At 41.7% G+C, this 21,517-nt stretch overlaps 1 protein-coding gene across 2 annotated transcripts in view; it reads right to left on the reverse strand.

Annotated features, from left to right (window-relative positions):
- Positions 1-21,517, reverse strand: part of ARFGEF1 (ADP ribosylation factor guanine nucleotide exchange factor 1) — a 456,734-nt gene that overhangs the window by 334,430 nt on the left and 100,787 nt on the right. For both annotated transcript variants that reach the window (XM_030215298.1, XM_030215307.1), the window contains exons 10-11: positions 12,586-12,820; positions 4,897-4,996 (exon numbers count right to left, since the gene is read on the reverse strand). In XM_030215298.1, coding sequence (XP_030071158.1) covers positions 4,897-4,996; positions 12,586-12,820 — 335 coding nt within the window. The remainder of the gene's footprint in view (positions 1-4,896; positions 4,997-12,585; positions 12,821-21,517) is intronic.

Consider the following 21,517-nt stretch of genomic DNA (forward strand, 5'->3'; position numbering starts at 1 on the left):
CTTCTTTCATTTGGTCATATCGTAGGGTGCGGATAAGCTACTCTAAGTTGACGAGCCCTGGGGGTGGGGGGTGAATCTCCCATATCTACGCTTATATAATGTAGCAGCTGCGCTTCATTGGTTGCATGAATTACATACTGGGGAATCACAATATGCTCCAGCGGGCCTATGGGAGCATGAAGCATCACCATATACTGTCTTTAATATGCTGCATGCTAAGGCTGGAGGGCCTACTATATCGTCATTACTGCAGCCGCTGCGTAGGGTGTGGGCCTGGTGGCACTCGAAATAGGGAGGTGCAGTGGGAGCCTCCCCCTTCTTGGAACTGGTGAAAAATCCAGATTTCCCCGCAGGACAGGGTCTTAGTGTCTGGGAGTTGTGGCGGCGAAGAGGGTGTAGATATGTGGGACAATTTTTAGAAGGGGGTACAGGGGCGATGCCATCTTTTGAGTGTCAGAAGAAGTGGGGGTTACCTGCCAACTTTCTATTCTCATATCTCCAAGTACGACATTATGTATTCTCATCTCTACGGGGGCAGGGGGGCTGTTACCCAACTTTTACCCAGCTAGATGAAATGTTTATGCAGCTGCCCCCTGTAGCAAATAAACACTCAGTGTGGTATAGGATGGGAAATAAATTCCGGGAGTTTAGCCCCATTGAGCAATTAGCAAAAAAATGAAGTGAATGTTTGGGGGAAACTGTGAGTGGGAGGGACTTGACATCTTGTTTTCATTTTTAAGTCACCCCAGATGCAAAGTTGCAGGAGACGCAATTTTGGATACTGCATGATTCGTACATCTCAAAAAGCAGGGGGAGGGCTATGGCACTTTGGGACTCAGACCTATGTGATAAGTGTGTGGTGAGAAGGGGAAAGAGAAAGGGAAATGGGACTTGATATACCACCTTTGAGGTTTTTGCAACTACATTCAAAGCGGTTTACATATATTCAGGTACTTATTTTGTACCAGGGGCAATGGAGGGTTAAGTGATTTGCCCAGAGTCACAAGGAGTTGCAGTGGGAATCGAACTCAGTTCCCCAGGATCAAAGTCCACTGCACTAACCACTAGGCTACTCCTCCACAACGGTTCATCATTTCTTAGAGTGTATTAAGTTGCAACCTTTCTGGGCTGAAGTTTTAGATGTCACTGAAAAGATAGTGGGCACTCAGTGTGAATGGTCCTATGCAACCCTGCTTCTGGGGTTGTGTGGGGCTCTGGACGCTCAAGGACTGTTACAGCACCAGCAAAGATTTGTACTAGTAGCACTGATGCTGGCACAAAAGGTAATTCTTCATCGCTGGGTGGGGAGCGATCCCCTGTCCTTGGCTGAGTGGAGAGTCAGTATGATCCAGATGGCTAAGTGGGAGCTCCACCGCGCACAACATCCCATGAGACGCTCTTCCTCAAGATATATGGATGTTTGGACACTAGCAAAAACTTACTTACAAGGACAATCAGTGGTCGCCCCAGTGAGGGGGGAGGGGGGAGGGGTACAATAACAAAAAGAAATGAATGGTGCAGATATTTTGGGAATCTGTTATTGATACTGCATCATTGTTTCATTACCACCTTGAAGGGAATGTTTATTGATACTGTTTTTGAGAGTTGCTGAGCAAGTCTCAAGTGTTTGACTATTATGTTGTGCCATTCTTCAATAAAGATATTAAAAAAACAAAAAGGATCTTAAGTGGGTATTTTATATTATTGAGCAAATATTCATTTCGTCTCTTTAAATTATTTCTTGTATGAATATTATGTCTGCCACTAGTAATTTAGCTTCCTTAAATAGGTGTCTTTTACCCCTCTGAATTTATATCCTTAACATTCAGAGTTAAGAATCTATATTCCCCCATTCTTTGAACTGGGGTTTCCCCTCATATAACTACCCACCCACCCCTCTTTTTAACTGTCAAAGCTGGGCCTCCCCTGCCCTCTCTTTCACCAACCTTCTTCTACTTCCCCCTTCCCAAACCTTTGTAAGAGTTTTTTTTAGAGGAACTGCGTCTCCCAGCCCAGCCTCCCCAACATTATCACCCTCCCCACTTCCCTCTTCGTTTGTTTTCCTGTTCCCCCCAGTATGTACTGGATAAAGGTGTTACCTTTATCCAGTACATACTGATATCCATGCCTTTCCATCCATCCTTCGCCATTCACTACATTGTCTCTTATGTCATTAGAATCCTGTAGATCATCCTTTCATCAACCAATCCTCGACATCATAATTTCCTTGACACTTCAGGTGTGCACACCCTTGGAGCCTTCTGATTTTTCTGCTGCAAGACTGTCTTCTGGTTGCTCTCTTCCTTTTGAACGCTTTCTGCCATTTACACACAGCACTCTGGTTTTACATTGTTTCTGCATACAGGTGCAGTCAGTCCTTCAATCCCTGCTTCTTTCAAGTAAAGGCCAAACCAAATGGAAAAAGCCATCTGCATCTTATCTTCTCACTCTGAAGTTCTATAGTAATTTCTCTGAATTCTCATTTCTTTTGCAGGGTTGCTGCTGTCAGGACCACAAATACTAAGACTTTATACCCCTCCCATAGAAGGTTCTCATTAGTCTCGTTTATGGCATAATCGTGTACACAAATGATTTATTTATGTTACATTTGTATCCCACCTTTTTGCAAGCTCAATGTGGCTTACATAGTACCGTATATGGCTTTAGCCAATTCCGGTATGAACAAGGTGATATTGAGGTGCATGTATGGTAAAGACCATTGAGGGAACAGAGAGGGAGAGGAAGGATTAAGATATGTTCAGTTAGAGTCTTTGGTTACATTATGTAGCTGGTATCCCTTGCCAGTCAAGATTTCAGGACATCCAAAATGGAGTATGAATGAAAGAGATCTGCATATAATAGAGGTAGTGTATGCAAATCAAGATCAGGCATATTCACTGTGGATATCCTGAAAATCTGACTGGCAAGGAGTATTCCAGAAACATTGATCTCATGTGAGTGGTGGATGCTTGGAATGCCCTCCCCCGGGAGGTGGTGGAGATGAAAACGGTAACGCAATTCAAACATGCGTGGGATAAACATAAAGGAATCCTGTTCAGAAGGAATGGATCCTCAGGAGCTTCGAGATTGGATAGCAGAGCCGGTAGTGGGAGGCGGGGCAGACTTATACGGTCTGTGCCAGAGCCGGTGGTGGGAGGCAGGGATAGTGCTGGGAAGACTTATACGGTCTGTGCCAGAGCCGGTGGTGGGAGGCAGGACTGGAGGTTGGGAGGCAGGCATAGTGCTGGGCAGACTTATACGGTCTGTGCCAGAGCCGGTGGTGGGAGGCGGGACTGGAGGTTGGGAGGCAGGGATAGTGCTGGACAGACTTACACGGTCTGTGCCAGAGCCGGTGGTTGGGAGGCGGGGATAGTGCTGGGCAGACTTATACGGTCTGTGCCCTGAAGAGCACAGGTACAAATCAAAGTAGGGTATACACAAAAAGTAGCACACATGAGTTGTCTTGTTGGGCAGACTGGATGGCCCGTGCAGGTCTTTATTCTGCCGTCATCTACTATGTTACTATGTGGAGAACACAAAGTGCACCCCACCCCAAATGATGAGTCTTTAGGCATATTTGTCCTTGGCCTCAATACCCAATGTGCTCTATCCAGTTCACTCCGGTCAGTGGGTGACCTTGTCCTCCAGCACTATTTTACAGAGCTTAATCATGGTGCCCTCACAGTCAGTATAGGTGTCAGTACTTTTCACATGTAGTCATGGCATGTTCTGCTGTGAAGTCCTCAATCTTGTTTTGCAATTGCTTTCTTGTGTTTCCATTGACTTATTTTAAAGTCTGTGGCTCTCACCTCCTGAGTTTGTTCAGACTTGGTCTCTCTATCCCAGGGGTGGGCAACCATAGTCCTCGAAGGCCACAACCCAGTTGGGTTTTCAAAATTTCCATAATAAATATGTATGAGATTGATTTGCATGAACTGCTTCCATTGTTTGCAAATATATCTCATACCGAGGACCATGGTTCACCACCCCTGCTGTATCCTCTACTATGTGAATCAGCTCTGTTACCTATGCTCTCAGCTCACCCATCAGATCAAGCAGACTGCCTTTCATTGCAATGATTTATTTTTTAATTTCTTCAAAACCATTGCTGAAAATTTGTTCTGTAAGGAAATTTCAATCAGGAGCATGGGCTGCCCACATAGTACTACCTCACTGCCAGTTGCCGCCATTGCTCCCGTTCATACTGCCATTTTGGCTCCATCCACTTCCCCATCTCTACTATTGTTGTATGCAATCTATTTTAAATCAATTAGTTTTCATAACAAAGACATTATGACTTGCTCTCCCATCTCCCCAGATACTTGATGCACTTCCTTCACATCTGGTGTTTTTTTTTTTTTGGGAGGGGGGGGATTGAGGGGGCAGGCTAATATACTGTTTTCCTCCTCTCCAGGTCGGAGCTCTCGTTCAGGCACCTAGCTGGATGCCATTTCCTCCCCTTCTGGCCCTGGTTTTAATATAATCATGCTGGATCAGTAAATATGTAGTAAGGGTGGGTGATGGAGGAGAAGTGATGTTCCTGTGTCCCGTCATATGCACCCAGTCTATGTTAATTAAGTAAAATCTCACTTAGGATAGATCATACTCCTATAACTGGGGCTCTGGCTTGCCTTTCTCCAAATAAGTTTATAATTTTAATCATTATTAAACAACTTCTGAAGACACTCAAAACTCTTACATCCTTAACCAGATTAGCATGCACTATTTTTCAGTTATCAGTGGCTACTTTTTAATAGCATATAAGAGTTTCAACATCATTCATGCTACTGAGACCTTTTAAGATATTGCCATAACAGTAAAGAAATAATAATTTACACTTCCAAGCATCTCTGCATAAAATGAAATATCCTCCATCAAATAAAAGTCATATAATACCTGCACAAATCCTTGTCAGTGTTTGAATGACCATCCATTTATGATCAAATGAACTAGTAGATGTCTCCAATATGTATAAAAAAATTTCTTTGAAGAATACCTGTAAGTGGTTGAAAAGAAATATGATGTAAGATTGTTGCCCACAGTTACTATAAAATGAACTGCTTTGAAGTTTGACCCACAATACCCTGAATTAGCAAGAATGCCAATCCCTTTCAAGTTATAACATATCTTAAGGAACCACACAGGTGAGTTTTCTGTATACACAGATATTTCTCTTCTATTAGTGGGTGGCTACAATGCTAATTCTGAAAGCAATTGTTCAATATTTAATGCTGAACGTATTTCAGTTTTATAATATTGGAGATCGCAGCTATACAAAAATAGGGTAACAAACCAATACTTTCATATCAAATATCTAACAAACAGGAAATAGAGGCGAAATGGTACTGCATTCAATTTAACACCTTCTACTAGTAGTATAAAGTGTAACTAATGTCATATCAACCAAAATTATCATGAGAAAAATATCAGCATCACTGATCATGGACTTATTTATTTATTTCAGTACATTTATATTCCGTATTTTCCCACAAAAACGAGCACAATTCGGCTTACAAAAATTACATATCAAGGGGGGTAATAACAGATAGAAACAGGATCTGTTAAGAGGAAGAAGGTGTGGGCTGAGTGACGTAGTGGGAATATGCCTTCTCAAACAAGAATGTTTTTAATGATTTTTTGAAAACTTGATGATCGTATATCTCCTTTAAGGACTTTGGTAGACTGTTCCAAAACTTAGGGCTTACATAGGTGAAGGATGAGGAAATGAGCACTTTGTATCAAACTGATTTGTAGCTTGGAAAGCGTAAGGTGAGGTAAGATCGAGCGGTCAAGGTCTCTAATGGGGCATCCAATTCCAGGCCTCAACTCTAATTAACAAAGTCTTCAATCATTTACTCTTCTCATGTAAGCTTAAAATATACCACTTGGTGTCATCTTGTGCTTTCATTGCCTGCCTCTCACCAGATCCTATTAATTTCGATAGATGCTCCTTGACTTTGCTAACATCCCTGCTGAACCTCAGCCTTACTCCTACCTTACATCCTGTCAGTGAATACCCTGAACTTCTCTCCCCATTTTTGTCCACCTGCTTTCTGGTATTTTCCTTAGGTTTAGCCAGTGAACACATGGCAGCCATCAGTACTGGAGGGCTGAGTCAGAAAAGACGGTGGTCATAAGAACATAAGCATTACCATACTGGAACAGACCAAAGGTCCATCAAGCCCAGTATCCTGTTTCCAACAGCGGCCAATCCAGGTCACAAGTACCTGGAAAGATCCCAAAACAGTATAATACATTTTATGCTGCTTATCCTAAAATAAGCAGTGGATTTTCCCCAAGTCCATCCTAATAATGGCTTATGGACTTTTCTTTTAGGAATATAGCCAAACCTTTTTTAAAACCCTGCTAAGCTAACTGCTTTTACTACATTCTCTGGCAACGAATTCCAGAGTTTAATTACAAGTTGAGTGAAAAAATATTTTCTTCAATTTGTTTTAAATTTACTACTTTGTAGCTTCATTGCGTGCCCCTTAGTACTAGTATTTTTGGAAAGAGTAAACAAGTGATTCACATCTACCCATTCCACTCCATTCATTATTTTATAACACTCTATAATATCTCCCCTCAGCTGTCTTTTCTCCAAGCTGAACAGCCCTAGACGCTTTAGCCTTTCCTCATAGGGAAGTCATCCCATCCCCTTTATCATTTTCGTCATCCTTCTCTGTACCTTTTCTAATTCCACTATATCTTTTCTGAGATACCGTGACCAGAATTGCACACAATATTCGAGGTGCAGTCGTACCATGGAGCGATACAAAGGCATTATAACATTCTCATTTTTGTTTTCCATTCCTTTCCTAATATACCTAAAATTCTATTTTTCTTTTTTAGCCACCGCCGCACATTGAGAAGAGGGTTTCAACATACCCTCAATGATGACACCTAGATCCCTTTCATAGTCGGTGACTCCTAATGTAAACCCTTGACATCACGTAACTATAGATCGAGTTCCTCTTTTCCACATGCATCACTTTGCACTTGCTCACATTAAACGTCATCTACCATTTTGACCTCAATCATACCTCTCCTCAGCCGTATCTTTTCCTTTTTTTTTTTATTTATAACAACTTAATTTTACAAGCACTAAAATAACTTGCCAGAAATACAGAGAAAATAACACACAAGAATTATTTCAATCAGGTAATTCTATACTCTTCCTTAGACCACAAAATAGGGAGAGTGAAACAAGACAAGGAGATCGATTAAACAACAGTAAACAAAGAAAACGTGGTATTAACCTGATTATCCCCAGTTATTATTTAACTGAATCATTATTCCACATTGATCGTCTGGTTGGCTTCTTCAAACCCAAAACAGTGTATAGTCAATTTATTTCGTTGGAAACATACTTATTTGTCCAATATTAGTGGAAATAATACACCTGATTTCATTTTTTTTCTCTTTTAAAACCAGAAATTATTTAACAATACAAACACTTGAGTCTCTAATCCAATTCCCACTGATTAAGGTAATCCCAGTTTCACAGGCCACTCCTTTTGAATTAATATACTAAGAGGAATCATTTCAGAGGAAAAAGCTTTAGGAGTCATAACTGGAAGTCTGGGAAAACAACAGTCTCAATATTAATCATTTATTTATTTATGGGTTACTTATATCCCACATTTTCCCACTCATGCAGGCGCAATGTGGCTTACAGAGAATTAAATAAGAGTACAAAGTTAAAAGCTTAGGTAAGCATAAAAGAAGCAAATAGGGGAGGAGAAACTAACAGCGTGAACTAGGCAGGGTAAGGGACAAGGGATGCATCAATCAACATGGTAAGTTGGGGGGTAAGTCTTAGCAAAGAGGAATGTCTTTAACAACTTCTTAAAAAGGGGCATGGTCCACTTGAGTTTTAAGGTGACGAGGTAGCGTGTTCCAGTGTTTGGGACTCCAATAACGGAAGGACGAGGCGAAGATTTTCTTGTACTTGACACCCTTACAATTCGGAAAATGGAGGTGGAGATAGGACCGAGCAGCAGGGTTGGCATGTCTAGGCGGAAGGTCGATCAAGGGGAGCATGTAATCCGGGGCAGCCCCATAGATGATTTTATGTGTTAGGGAGCATATCTTAAAAGCAATGCGCTCCTGTACAGGCAGCCAATGAAGTTTAAAGCGCAGGGGTTCGGCGTGTGCAAAACGCCTTTCTCTAAGGATGAGCCTCACTGCAGTGTTCTGAGCCGTTTGGAACTTTTTCAATAAGGAGGCCTGGCAACCCACATAAATTCCACTACAGTAATCCAGATGGGATAGGACAAGCCAGTGGACAAGGGTACGAAACAAGTCTCTGGGAAGGAGGTATCTGATGCGCCGAAGCCTCCAAAAGGCGTGAAACATTTTTTTGGAGACCAAGTGTACATGATCAACCAGCTGGAGATGTGAGTACAGATGCACTCCTAAAAGCCGCAGGCTGTTGGCACTCGGGAGGGCAGAGGCCAGAACTGGAAGCATTGTGTCAGATACATGAGCGTGCGTGGACGAGAGGATGAGACAATGAGTTTTTTCCCTGTTTAGCCTGAAGCGGAACACGCTGGCCCAATGTTCTAAAGTGGAGAAACAGGCATCTATGAGGTTGGCAACTTCTGATACTGTGGAGTGAAAAGGGATGTAGACTGTAATATCGTCCGCATAGATGAAAGGGTTGAAGTCCAGGTTTGCAAGTGCTGTGGCTAAAGGCATCATCATAATATTAAATAGGGTAGGTGAAAGGGGAGAGCCCTGAGGGATCCCACAGGAAGCATTCCACGGTTCAAAAGTGTAGGAGTTCACCATGACCTGGTAGGACCTTGAAGACAAGAAACCCTTGAACCAATGCAAAACTGGCCCTCCTATACCAAAAGAGTCCTGTAGGTGAAGCAGGAGTTCATGATCCACCGTGTCGAAAGTGCTAAATATGTCAAATTGCAGCAGAAGAATCTTCCGTCCAACAGATAGTTCTCGTCGAAAGTTAGATAAGAGGGTGACCAGGACAGTCTCTGTGCTGTATTGAACTCGAAAACCTGATTGCGAATGGTGGAGGATATCAAAATTAGTCAGAAATTCGTTGAGCTGAACACTGACCAGACTCTCCATCAGTTTGATAACTAGAGATATCGAAGCCACTGGGCGATAGTTAGAGATGACATCTGGCTTGATTTTTAAATTCTTTGGAATCATCTGTAATAATATTCATTTTGTTCAAATTTTTCTGGTCTATTATCATTTTCAAAATCTTAACCGTTTCCTACTCCTGTAGAATTTCATTTGCTGTATCAATTTTTCATTCTCATAAGTACATAAGTAATGCCATACTGGGAAAAGACCAAGGGTCCATCGAGCCCAGCATCTTGTCCACAACAGCGGCCAATCCAGGCCAAGGGCACCTGGCAAGCTTCCCAAACGTACAAACATTCTATACATGTTATTCCTGGGATTTTGGATTTTTCCAAGTCCGTTTAGTAGCGGTTTATGGACTTGTCCTTTAGGAAACCGTCCAACCCCTTTTTAAACTCTGCTAAGCTAACCGCCTTCACCACATTTTCCGGCAATGAATTCCAGAGCTTAATTACACGTTGGGTGAAGAAACATTTTCTCCGATTTGTTTTAAATTTACTACACTGTAGTTTAATCGCATGCCCCCTAGTCCTAGTATTTTTGGAAAGCGTGAACAGACGCTACACATTCACCTGTTCCACTCCACTCATTATTTTATATACCTCAAAGGATTCGATTAGATTATCCATGTGGCTCACTAATAAGATTATATCTGAAGCAAAATTATTTACTACCACGGTTAGGTCCTGGAGCGCCTTCCAGATGATATTCAATGTAACCTCCATGGGACCCAAAAACTCCAAGCTGATAGCTCTTACGGATTTAGGACTGGCACCGCCGACACGGGTTCAGCTGTAAACGACTTCCGTTTCAGCATACACTCCTAACTCACTCCTCCACTCCTTTGGACATGGTGGTTAAATGATTCAGGAGCGATGAAGTTGTTTCCAGGGTCAAGAGCATCGACGCTCCTTCGCCAGCGCTAATCAAAGGACTCACCAACCCAGTCATCTGAGGGCAGCTCGTCGCGCAGCGGTCCCATACTTGCTGCACAGGGGACAAAACGCTGGCCATCGGCAGCTGACCCCCCATTATCCCCTTCCTCTCAGTTAAGGTAACTGCAAACGCAGAGAGGAAATTTCAAGTAAACAAAGACAGAACTTCAGAGGACAGCTGGGCCGTTGAGTGTACGAGCTTCAGGAGCCGTATCTTTTCCAAGATGTAGAGCCCTAACCTCTTTCGGTTAAACTTCCCTTATCTCCAGTCTCAAGATCCTAAGGGTACACTGTTAGACCTTATGTTGGGTACTGCACCACAAATAAGAAAATGCTAGAAAAACGTACAGCTTTTGAATGCACAGTTTTGATAGAACATACAAGTATGTTATTCTTGAAAATTATGGTATTTCAGTCAAATTTTTGAAAATTTGGTTGTCAATTAAATCCTATTTAGAGTCCTCTGATCTTGCAGTTTCAGATGTGTTGGCTCCCTAGATGTCCCTGCTTGTGTATTGGGTAGGAGGGTGGGTGGGTTTTCCCTGCCTTTGTTGTACTAGTTTTCTTGGCTTGTAATTGTAGTTCTTTATTAATTTTTGAATAAAAATTGAACTTAAAAAAATAACATGTGAAGGGGCATTTTCGATAGTGCATCTAAGTCAAACTCTGGACGTTTTGCATTAAACGTCCAAAAACCAAATAGAAAATACACCCATTTTCGAAAGAAAGAAAAACGTCTTTTTTTCGAAAATACCATTTTGAACAAGATTTTGTGGTTTGTGCATTTATCTTTTCAGGCTATTTAAAAAAAAAAAAAAAACATGCACGTTAAAAACGCACAAAATCAAGACATTGGGATATAGGAGGGGCCAGCATTTTAGCAGACTGGTCCCCCAGACATCCCAGAAGAGCAATGGGGCCCCCTAGGGGGCACTGCAGTGGACTTCAAAGAAATTTGCTCATTTATCTTGTCTGCCGAGCCCTCCAAAACCCACCACCCCCAACTGAACACCATTAGAATAGCTCTTATGGGTGAAGAGAGCACCTATATGTGGGTACAGTGGGTTTCTGGTGAGTTTTGGAGGGCTCACAGTTTCCACCACAAGTGTGACAGGTAGAGGGAGATAGGGAACTGAGTCCCCCACTTCATTGTGCACTGCACTCACCACTACACTACTCCAAGGACCTGCATGCTGCTCTGATAGACCTGGCTATAACATCTGAGGTTGTCCTAGAGGCTAGTAAGTCATATTTTTATTCACATTTTGGGGGGGGGGGGGGGGGGGGGAGAGGGGGTCACCCCTGATTCCCTCCAGTGGTCACCTGGTCATTTAAAGCAGCTTTTTGTGCTTTATTCGTTTTGAAAACAGGTCTAAACCAAAACGTCTTGGTTTTATTCCTGGACATTTTTGTTTTATTACATTATGGCTGCAAAACTTCTAAGTGTTAGGCAAGCCTTAATCCTGCCTTCAAAACGTTCCCGACATGCCCACTTGTGATTTGGACGCACTTCTGACGGACTTTATAGAAAAATGCCTAAAATTGGTTTCGAAAATACCAATTTGGATGTTTTTGTGAGAAAAACATCCAAATGGTGCTTTATGACACTTTTTGGACGTTTTTCTCTTTTGAAAATGAGCCCCATAATATGCTATCTAAGAGGCTGAGATATCAATACATAGATCTATTACATATATCTTCCAAATTTACTGATGATCCTAAATTCCAGGGGTATTATTTTTCCTGCTTTTTTTCTTTCAAAATGAGAAATTCCTTCTGTATCTACATGAAATTCACATCTAATTCTGATTTCAAAGGGATCCTTTCTGCTTACAATATTGCTACTTTGTTTTTAATATTTTCATTGTCTTCTCTGCTGCTCTATAGACAAGAAATATTCCCAGGTACCTTACTGTAAAAGCCACTTTACCATCCCTGTCTACTATACAAGCTATTCCTGTCACTTATTCAAAATAAAAATGAAGCATATGAACTTATATAACAAATATCCAAAACATAACTTTTTTTGCGTCTTTATACATACTTTTTTTCTTATGCCTCAAAAAATAAAGGTAAATTGTTTATAGGTTAAAAAAAAAAAAAGCTATTGCAGAGATTGATTTCTCACAGAATTTCAACTTTTTTTAAAATTAAGAATAAAAACATATCCTACTTGATTGCTTGTACACACTAAATAATTTGCATAACTCTAATGACAGTCAAAACACTTTTGCAAATATCAGATTTACAAAACCTACTTTGTTTCCAGTATATAATAATAATTCAAGGGTTTCAACTCAGTCTTCAACCAGATCTGTGTTTTCAGGATATTCTTTGTCAACACACACAATGAATCAACCACTTACACGGCTTGAATACAGCCTGGCACTAAACCTAAATACTGTTTCAACTAAATTATTTAGAATGATGAAGAACATACATTCTAAACTATCAGAGATAGAAAATAACTACATATATATTATATGACTATGCAACATACTTTAGTTTCAAGATTACAGAGGAATGTTTCACATACCTCAATCTGCATCTTTAAGTGTGTCTTGAAGTTTGAGAGTAAGGTAAGAAATATGGAGAGGGAAAGCTCAAAAACTTCTGGGACAGATGAAACTCCATTTTTTGAGAGCGCAACACACAGATACTGCTTAATAGCATTAATAAACATCTCATTGGTCCTGAAAATAGGTCCAGCATTCTGTAGAATGGATAGTAGGAGCTGCAATGAAAGAACCTTTGACCGGAGTTCATGGGACCTAGAAAAACAAACACAGTATTAGATTCTATTTTTACTACATTACTACAAGTACATGAGAACAAATTCTTCATACTGAATTACATCAAAAGTAGGGGTGGGCACAGATTAAAAATGCGATTAATCATGGCATGTATTTTGGACACACAAGCTTTTCAATTTTTTTTGGAATGTTGACCCAAACATCCTTTTGAACAAATGCTCAGCATGGCTGATTATCCTTTACAACATGCTATTCAATTAGGGATAGGGAACAATTAAACATTTTAATCAAAATGAATCGTGGTATTAAAATTTTTAATCACATGATTAGTCAAACCTCTGGACTGGATGGCTTGGTAGGGTAAATTCCCACGGCATGGAAATTTTTTAAACCTGCTGAATATAATGAAAAGTTGCACACACATACTTCCTTCCTACTACTACTACTACTACTATTTAGCATTTCTATAGCGCTACAAGGCATACGCAGCGCTGCACAAACATAGAAGAAAGACAGTCCCTGCTCAAAGAGCTTACAATCTAATAGACAAAAAATAAATAAAGTAAGCAAATCAAATCAATTAATGTGAACGGGAAGGAAGAGAGGAGGGTAGGTGGAGGCGAGTGGTTACAAGTGGTTACGAGTCAAAAGCAATGTTAAAGAGGTGGGCTTTCAGTCTAGATTTAAAGGTGGCCAAGGATGGGGCAAGACGTAGGGGCTCAGGAAGTTTATTCCAGGCGTAGGGTGCAGCGAGACAGAAGGCGCGAAGTCTGGAGTTGGCAGTAGTGGAGAAGGGAGCAGATAAGAAGGATTTATCCATGGAGCGGAGTGCACGGGAAGGGGTGTAGGGAAGGACGAGTGTGGAGAGATACTGGGGAGCACCAGAGTGAATACATTTATAGGTTAGTAGAAGAAGTTTGAACACTGCTCCCCCTCTCCTGTCGCCTCCATACAGGTACCTACCTTTGTCCTTTCCTGCTGCATCCTTTCCCTTCAGCTCCCCTTCTGTAGCTAAACCTGTTATCCCTGTCACACAGACACCCATTTCTCTCCTCTCCTACTGCTGACCCCCCAGTACACAAGTCCAGCATCCCCCCCTCACATTTATCAACATTTTTCTGGATCTTCATAGGGTCTCCAGCAGTGATTCCCACATGCTACTTGCAAATGGCGCCAATGTCTTCCCTCTTTTTCGTTATGCCAATGTGAAATAGAATAGGCAGGGGAGAGAAAACAATGCTGGGCAAGAGACAGGACTTGAAAATTTTGATCATGATTAAAAAATGTTGATCAAAATTAATTGCAGTCAAAAAAAATGTAAACATTTATTTAGCTCAGTGTCTTCATAAGTAGCAAGCAGTGGAGGTCTTAGAAGTTTATAAATATCACGTTTAGAGTGATTCAATTTCCTGTTATACTCACCAGTCTAGCACTGGGCCTACCAGTAATCTAGGCAATTGAGGAGCAAGAACAGCCACTAAGTGGATGCTTCCAGGATGACACACAAGCTAGCAAGGTCCCCCTCAAATAATGTAGCAGAAAGGGAGTAGATGAGTTAAAAGGAATTTTATTGCTACAGTGGAAGTATGAACCACTGTTGAGATACACTAGCACCCACCATGCAATCACATCAGTCATCTATCTCATTCACTCCTTCAAACAGATGTAATTCTCGTTTGCAAAATCATGGTTTACAGATGATTTGAACTTGGCATGACATCCCTGACTATTTGCTTAATGGTGTCTCATTGGCCTATCTTCCATTTTGTTTGTATTTTGTAAACTGCTTAGTTTCAAGTGATATAGAAGTTTTGGAAATAAATAAATAAACTTGTCAGTTTCATGTTAAACCCAGCTATGCTATTTGTTTTCAAAATGTTCTGTGCCATGGGGTTTGATTGCTAATTTAGGGAAAGTACTGTGCCCACAAATATTGGACTTGGAGTCTCGAGTAAAAAACTTAGAAAAAAATGTTGAATCAATGGATAGAGAGAAAAAAGAGCTAATGGGAAAATCTAAGACCTCGTTACAACAAGTGGAAAAAAACGCAGGAGGTACAAATTAGTATGATAAGAGACTTTACTAATATGAGGAAAAAAATCGAAAATCTGGAAAACTCTCAAAGAGTAAACAATTTAAGACTTTTGAACTTTCCGAGAGCTGTAACTATTCCCCCAAGAGAAATGTTAGCCAGATATATGAAAGAAATTTTAGGATTTACAGATGAAAATTTTCCACCTATGAGTCAAGTTTATTATTTACCGCAACCGAAAACTGGGCCCTCTATACAACAACAAGAGGAACCACTTGACGTATCGGCGATTTTGGAGACGCCAACAGAGGACTTAGTAGCCCCGGCTACATTATTAGTAACTTTAGCTATTCCTATTGATAAAATTATGGTCATGAAGAAATATTTTAAAAATAGAGAAAAAGAATTTATGGGCTTTAAGATATGTATATTTCCTGATGTCTCTAAGGAGACTCAAAAAAGACGCAGACAGTTTTTATTATCGAAACCAGGAGTTCTCCAGCTAGGTACAACATTTTTCTTACGTTATCCTTGTAAGTGCATTGTCTGCTATCGATCGGTCAAATATGTCTTTTCGGAATATGTACAACTTAGTGAATTTATAACTGCTAAAAGATTTTTGAAGTGAAAAGAACATGCTTGAATAGAAAAAGGGAAAACCCCAGACCGGTTTTTGTTTTCTTTAAAATTGTTACTATATTCTCCGGTTATTGTAAATCTTGGATCTAATTTTGAGGACTAGTGTGTACTTGTCAGGATATATATTTTCTTTTTTTTGAATATTTTCTTTTAAAAATTATGGACAAATGTACCTTTTCTTTACCAGTGTAATACTTGGTGTATAATTTGAAATCAATAAAGAATAATAACAACAAGAAAAAAAAATGTTCTGTGCCAATGAGATCCACAAATTATCTGTGAGTTGTATATAGAAATACTTAATTTTGTTTGTTTTATATCTGCCACAATCTAATTTCATCTGATCACTGTAAGGGCTAGTCTATAATCTAGGTGCCAGAATGTCTAGAATACTAGTACTTATACACGTAAGTGCACACTTACCCAACTAAGTGCTCACAGTGTGGCTAAGTGGTTTTCTGTAAATACCCGCACTAATTTACACAGTGTGCATTTGGGGGGGGGGGGGGGGTGAGGTTAGACATGGGCTCAAATGGAATGTCACTGGCCATTTCCTCAATACAGCTGGTAACAAAAACGTCCTTTTGGGAAGGTTTTCTCCTTTCATGTGGAGGAGGGATTGAGGATAAACCTGTAGAGGAGGGATTGAGGATAAGCCTGTGGAGATCTCTTCTTCAGAGTACTCTGCAGGTTCATATTGAGAGTCTCGAGAGCAGATCCAGAGAAGAACTCTAATGGAGAGGCTTGGGTCTCTACCAGGTTTGACATCAATGCATGAGTGGGGCAGCACTGGATCAAGCACGTATAGACGTAGATGCATGCCTGTGCCCAGGATCAGCTCTTTCCCCTGTTGTAATGAAGATGCACAATGATGTAGCTAACAGCAAATCCGAGGCCCTTCAAGGATCAGCATTGTTGAACCACCACCTAAGAGAACATGGGTCTTGAGGATTAGCTAAATAAACCTATACATCAATGCTGACACATTAAAGCTGAGGCATCATAGTGAATGAGTATTTCAGCAAGCCTCATTGATTTTCCTGTTGAGCACCTCTCCAAAGGGTGCAAAAATGCCAATGTGAAGAGAGTGCAGTAGAAGTCATATCCTCCTGAGGCACTTGAGGCTAGATCCCAGGTCCTTGGAGGCTGGTGTGACTCTCTAAACACTGAAGAGGTCGAGAAAACCTCTATTCAAGGGTACTGTGAGGTTATGGCAGCTGTTAACATCCTGGTGCTCTCAACATCATGATCCAATAGGGCTCGGTGTTCAGGCTTCTGTACTTCCTCTCCACAATGACAGCTCTCGATGATGATGCCTTCTGGCCTCTGCTCAACATGGAGAGATCTCCATGTTGAAGAGGAAGATAAATCCTTCTTCAGATTGGAATTGTTTGGTCTGCTCCCAGTGGCCTCCATCACCACTCTACATGGAGGGAGATCAATGCCCTTTCAATATGAACACACCAGCAGCATCTGGTGTTCTTTGGGGCAGATGCGTCCAATGCATACATCTATGGATTAGACTTAGAAGTGCTAAAGATCTTCTCACACTGCTTTTCCTGGCTCCAAATCCCACTCAGTCATCTGTGAACACAAATCATGATCAGGCCCAAGACACTGAAAGCACCAGCCACAGGTATCCACACCAGATATGGTTTTGCTAAACTGTACACGTAGTTTTTTTTTTTGTGTGTGTGTGTGGGGGGGGGGGGGGGAGGGGGACACTCTTTGGCATCTCTTTCTGGGACATACTCCTGAGAGCTGCTGAAAATCAACAATTTAATTTTGATAAGTACGATCCAGCTAGATTACCTGGGCCACAAAAATAGAATAGTGGCAGTGTGTCAAGCAACAGATGGAACAATGAGATGGTGCCAGAAAGCAAAGTTACTCACATGTAGCAGGTGTTTTCCAAGGACAGCATGCCAAGTATTCTCACATCTGGGTGATATCATCTGACGAAGCCTGGTGTGGACGCTGACTAGCAAGTTCAAGAATTTTCTAGCAGTGTCCCACTACATATGCGCTGGTGCCTTCCTGCCCGACGCGCGAGCACAGGATCCTCAGTCATTGTAAAAAGCAAAAGAATTCAACACCAAAGGGAGGTGGTAGAGTATGTGAGAAAACTTGGCCTGCTGTCCTTGAAGAATGCCTGCTACAGGCGAGTAACTTTACATTTTCCGAGGACAAGCCGGTTGTCGTAGTCTCACATCTGGGAATCCTTAGCTACCAGGCTCACCAAAAACAATGCTAGGACAATAGGGACTCGCAATATTGAGGCCCGTTATTCAACCAACCTGAAAGAATTTGCTTACTAGTTGTGGAGGTGCAGCCTGGAACACAATAAAATTGGGCCTAGGAGGTGGAATTGGATTATAACTTAGAGCAATTCGATTTAGTCTTAGCGCTGAAAGCTTCAGAAGTATAGCCCAGGTTGTTCTTCTGTCTTATCTCAACTGTTGTAATTCTTTAAAGGAGGACTTACTGTGAAGCTATTATGGAGACTGCAGCTTTTTCAAAACACAGCTGCTAGATTGATTTTCAGGGTTAACAAATTTGAGAGAGTATCTCCTTTAAAAAAAAAAAGTTACACTGGCTTCCGGTTTCCTCGCATATAAAATTTAAAATAGCCTCTATGGTTTTTAAATCCAGGACAAAATTCAGTTAGCTTATGTAGGTATCCGATTCTATTGTCTACAGGTAGGTCTTTACAATCTGCTCATTTAAATACTTTAATGTTTCAAAGCCCCTGAAGTGTTAAGTTTAAGAGCTACCTGAACAACTCTTTCCAACTTTTAGCAGTAAAAATTTGGAAAGGTATTTCTCGTGAGATAAGATCCATTTTGTCTTACTTTTTATTTAGAAAACAGTTGAAGACTTTTTTGTTTACAGATATAGATTTAGTTTAATTTTTTTTTGATTGTATTACTTTTAAGGGTATTGGTTTTGTAATTTCATCTGATTGAGATGTTTCTTCTCCTGTAATCCACACTGACTCCTTGTGGAGATATAGTGGAATATAAGTTACGAACGGAATGGAATAGACACCGAACAAATTCTGCAGGACTGTCTCACTGAACCACCTATCACATCGGGTATTCTACTCAAGACAGTAACGAGATGTCCCTGTCACAGCTTTGCAAATCCTCTATGGAAGCTGACTGTGGGCTACTGACGTAGCCTTGGCTCTGACATTATGGAACCTCTAGTCAGCCCAGCATGGACATACGTAAAGGAAATTGAATCTGCTAGCCAAATGGAAATGGTGTATTTGCCGATGGCTATCCCCATCCAGTTTGGGTGAAAAGAAATAAGTTGGGTGGACTGACTATGGGCTTTAGTCCACTCCAGATAGAAGGCTAAGGCTTGCTTGCAATCAAAGGTATACAGTACACTCTCGCAAGGATGGGCATGTACTTTGGGGAAAAATGTTAGAAGAACAATTTAACTGATTAAGATGGAACTCCAAAACTACCTTAAGAAGGAACTTAGGGTGCACGCAGAGAACTATATTGTGGTGAAACTTAGTGTAAGGTGGGTCAGCTACTAGGACCTGAAGCTCACTGACCCTACGAGCTGAAGTGACCACCACCAGAAACACAACTTTCCAGGTTAAATACTTCAGATGACAGGAATCAAGCAGCTCAAAAGGAGTTTTCATCAGCTGGGTGAGGACAACATTGAGATCCCATGACCCAGATGGAGGTCTGATCAGGGGTTTTGCCAATAACAAACCTCATATGAAGCGAACAGCTAAAGGTTATACAAAGATGGGCTTACCTCCCACACGATAATGATCTTAAGCACTAATTGCACTGAGAGGAACACTTACAGAGTTGTTTTTTAAACCAAACTCAGAGAGGTGCAGGAAGTATTCAAACAGTTTTTGTGTAGGACAAGTGAGGGAATATAAGGCCTTACCCTCACACCAGACAGCAAAGCTCCTCCACTTAAATGAGTAACACCTCTTAGAGTCTTTTTTAGAAGCCAGCAATATGTGGGAGACTCCCACTGGCAAATCCAAGGTTTCAAATTCTATGCTCGCCGTGAGGGCCAGGGTTTGGAGGTTGAAATGTAGAAGAGACCCCTCGTTCTGCGTGATAAGGGTTGGAACACAGTCCAATTTTCACAGGTCTTTAGAGGATAACTCAAGAAGGGGAGGGAACCAGAACTGCCTCGGACAGTAAGGCATGATGAGGATCATACTTCCCTGGTCTTGTTTGAGTTTCAGCAAAGTCTTCTCTACGAGAGGTACTGGAGGATACACATACAGAAGACCATCCCTCCAATGCAGGAGAAAGGCATCTGATGCTAGTATGTCGTGCAATCTGAGCCGGGAACAGAATTGGGGGACCTTGTTATAGAGGAGGGTGGCAAAAAGATCCTCCTAGGGGGTGCCCCACTCTTGGAAGACCTTGCAGGCAATGCTCATATTGAGAGACTACTCATGCGGTTGCAAAACCCTCCTCAATCTGTCTGCCAGGCAGGTATGTGGCTCAGAGGTCCATTCCATGAAGAAGGGCCCAATGTCACATCCCCACTGTTTCCTGACACAAGGGGTAGGATCCCATACCCCCCTGTTTGTTTACATAAAACATTGCAACTTGGTTGTCCACTTGGATGGGAATAATTTGGCTTTGCAGCTGATCTCTGAAAGCCTTTAGAGCATTTCAAATAGCCCTGAGCTCAAGGAGATTGCTATGGAGATCTGTTTCCTGAGCAGACCAAGTCCACTGGGTGTGCTCACCTACATGAGCTTCCCATCCCAGGTTGGATGCATATGTTGTTAGCACCTTCTGAAGTGGTGGAACTTGGAATGGTAGTTCCACTGTCGTTTGTTTGAATTATTCACCAGAGAAGGGCATGAGTCAACACTGGAGGAATCTTGATATCCGCTAGGATCCCAGCAGCCTGAGACCACTAGGAAACTAGGGTCCACTAGGCTTCTCTCAAGTGGAGATGTGTATGCACCATTGAGACCGTTTGGCCAATCAATCTCAACATTTGCCAAGCTGTGACCTGATTGCTGCTTCGGTCTTGCAAGGCAAGCACTGATAAGGTCTCTGCCCTCACTTCTAGCAGGGCTCCTATGTATTCCAATTGCTGAACTGGGAGAAGGTAGAATTTGAGGTAGTTTATGACGAACCCTAGTAATCCAACATCCAAATAGTTAGGTGAATTGACTCTTGATGCCCCTACTAGGATGTGCACTTGACTAGCCAATCGTCCAGATAGAGAAACATATACACTCCCAGCCTACGTAGATATGCTGATACTACCACTAGACATGTGGTGAAGACCTTGAGAGCTAACACGAGGCCATATGGCAGTACACGGAACTGATAGTAGTGTTTCTCTATTCAAAATCTGAGATACTTCCTGTGACTGGGGATGTATCAGAAATGTGGGTATAGGCATCCTTTATGTTCAGAGAGCATAGCCAATCGTGTTCCTGAATCATGGGGAGAAGGATGCCCAGGGAAATCATCATGAACTTTTCACTGACCAAGAATTTGTTCAGGGCCCTTAGGTATAGGATAGGATGAAATCCCCCTGCTTTCTTGGGCACGTGGAAGAGATGCCTTGTGCTCAATCCCTTCTCTTCTTCCCCTAGTGGCCTGAGTTCAACTGCATTGGCCTGGAATAGGGCGGAGATTTCCTCTACAAGAGCCTGCTTGAAAATGCTCTTGGTGGGCAATTTGGTGGTCTTTTATGCCAATGCAGGGCATAACTAAGACAGACCCACCAGTCAAAGGTTACAAGGGGCCACCTGTGATGGAAATATTTCAGCCTCCCCCTACTGGTATGCCGTCCAGGATGGCTACTTTGAGTATAGCCATGATCTTTTGGAGCCAGTCAAAAGCTTGTCCCTTGTTTTGACTGGGGAAACAGCTGGGGCTTCTGCAGATGGGATTGTCATGGCCAAGAATGTGGGCCTGGGACTTGGGCAGAGCAGGAAGGCAGCAGAAACCTACACCTTTGAGAGTACTAAGTTCATTGTCTAGGCCTACTCAAAAACCTCCATAAGGAAGAGGATGCAGTTG

The sequence above is a fragment of the Microcaecilia unicolor genome, chromosome 1, assembly GCF_901765095.1.
Source record: "Microcaecilia unicolor chromosome 1, aMicUni1.1, whole genome shotgun sequence".
Classification (NCBI taxonomy): domain Eukaryota; kingdom Metazoa; phylum Chordata; class Amphibia; order Gymnophiona; family Siphonopidae; genus Microcaecilia; species Microcaecilia unicolor.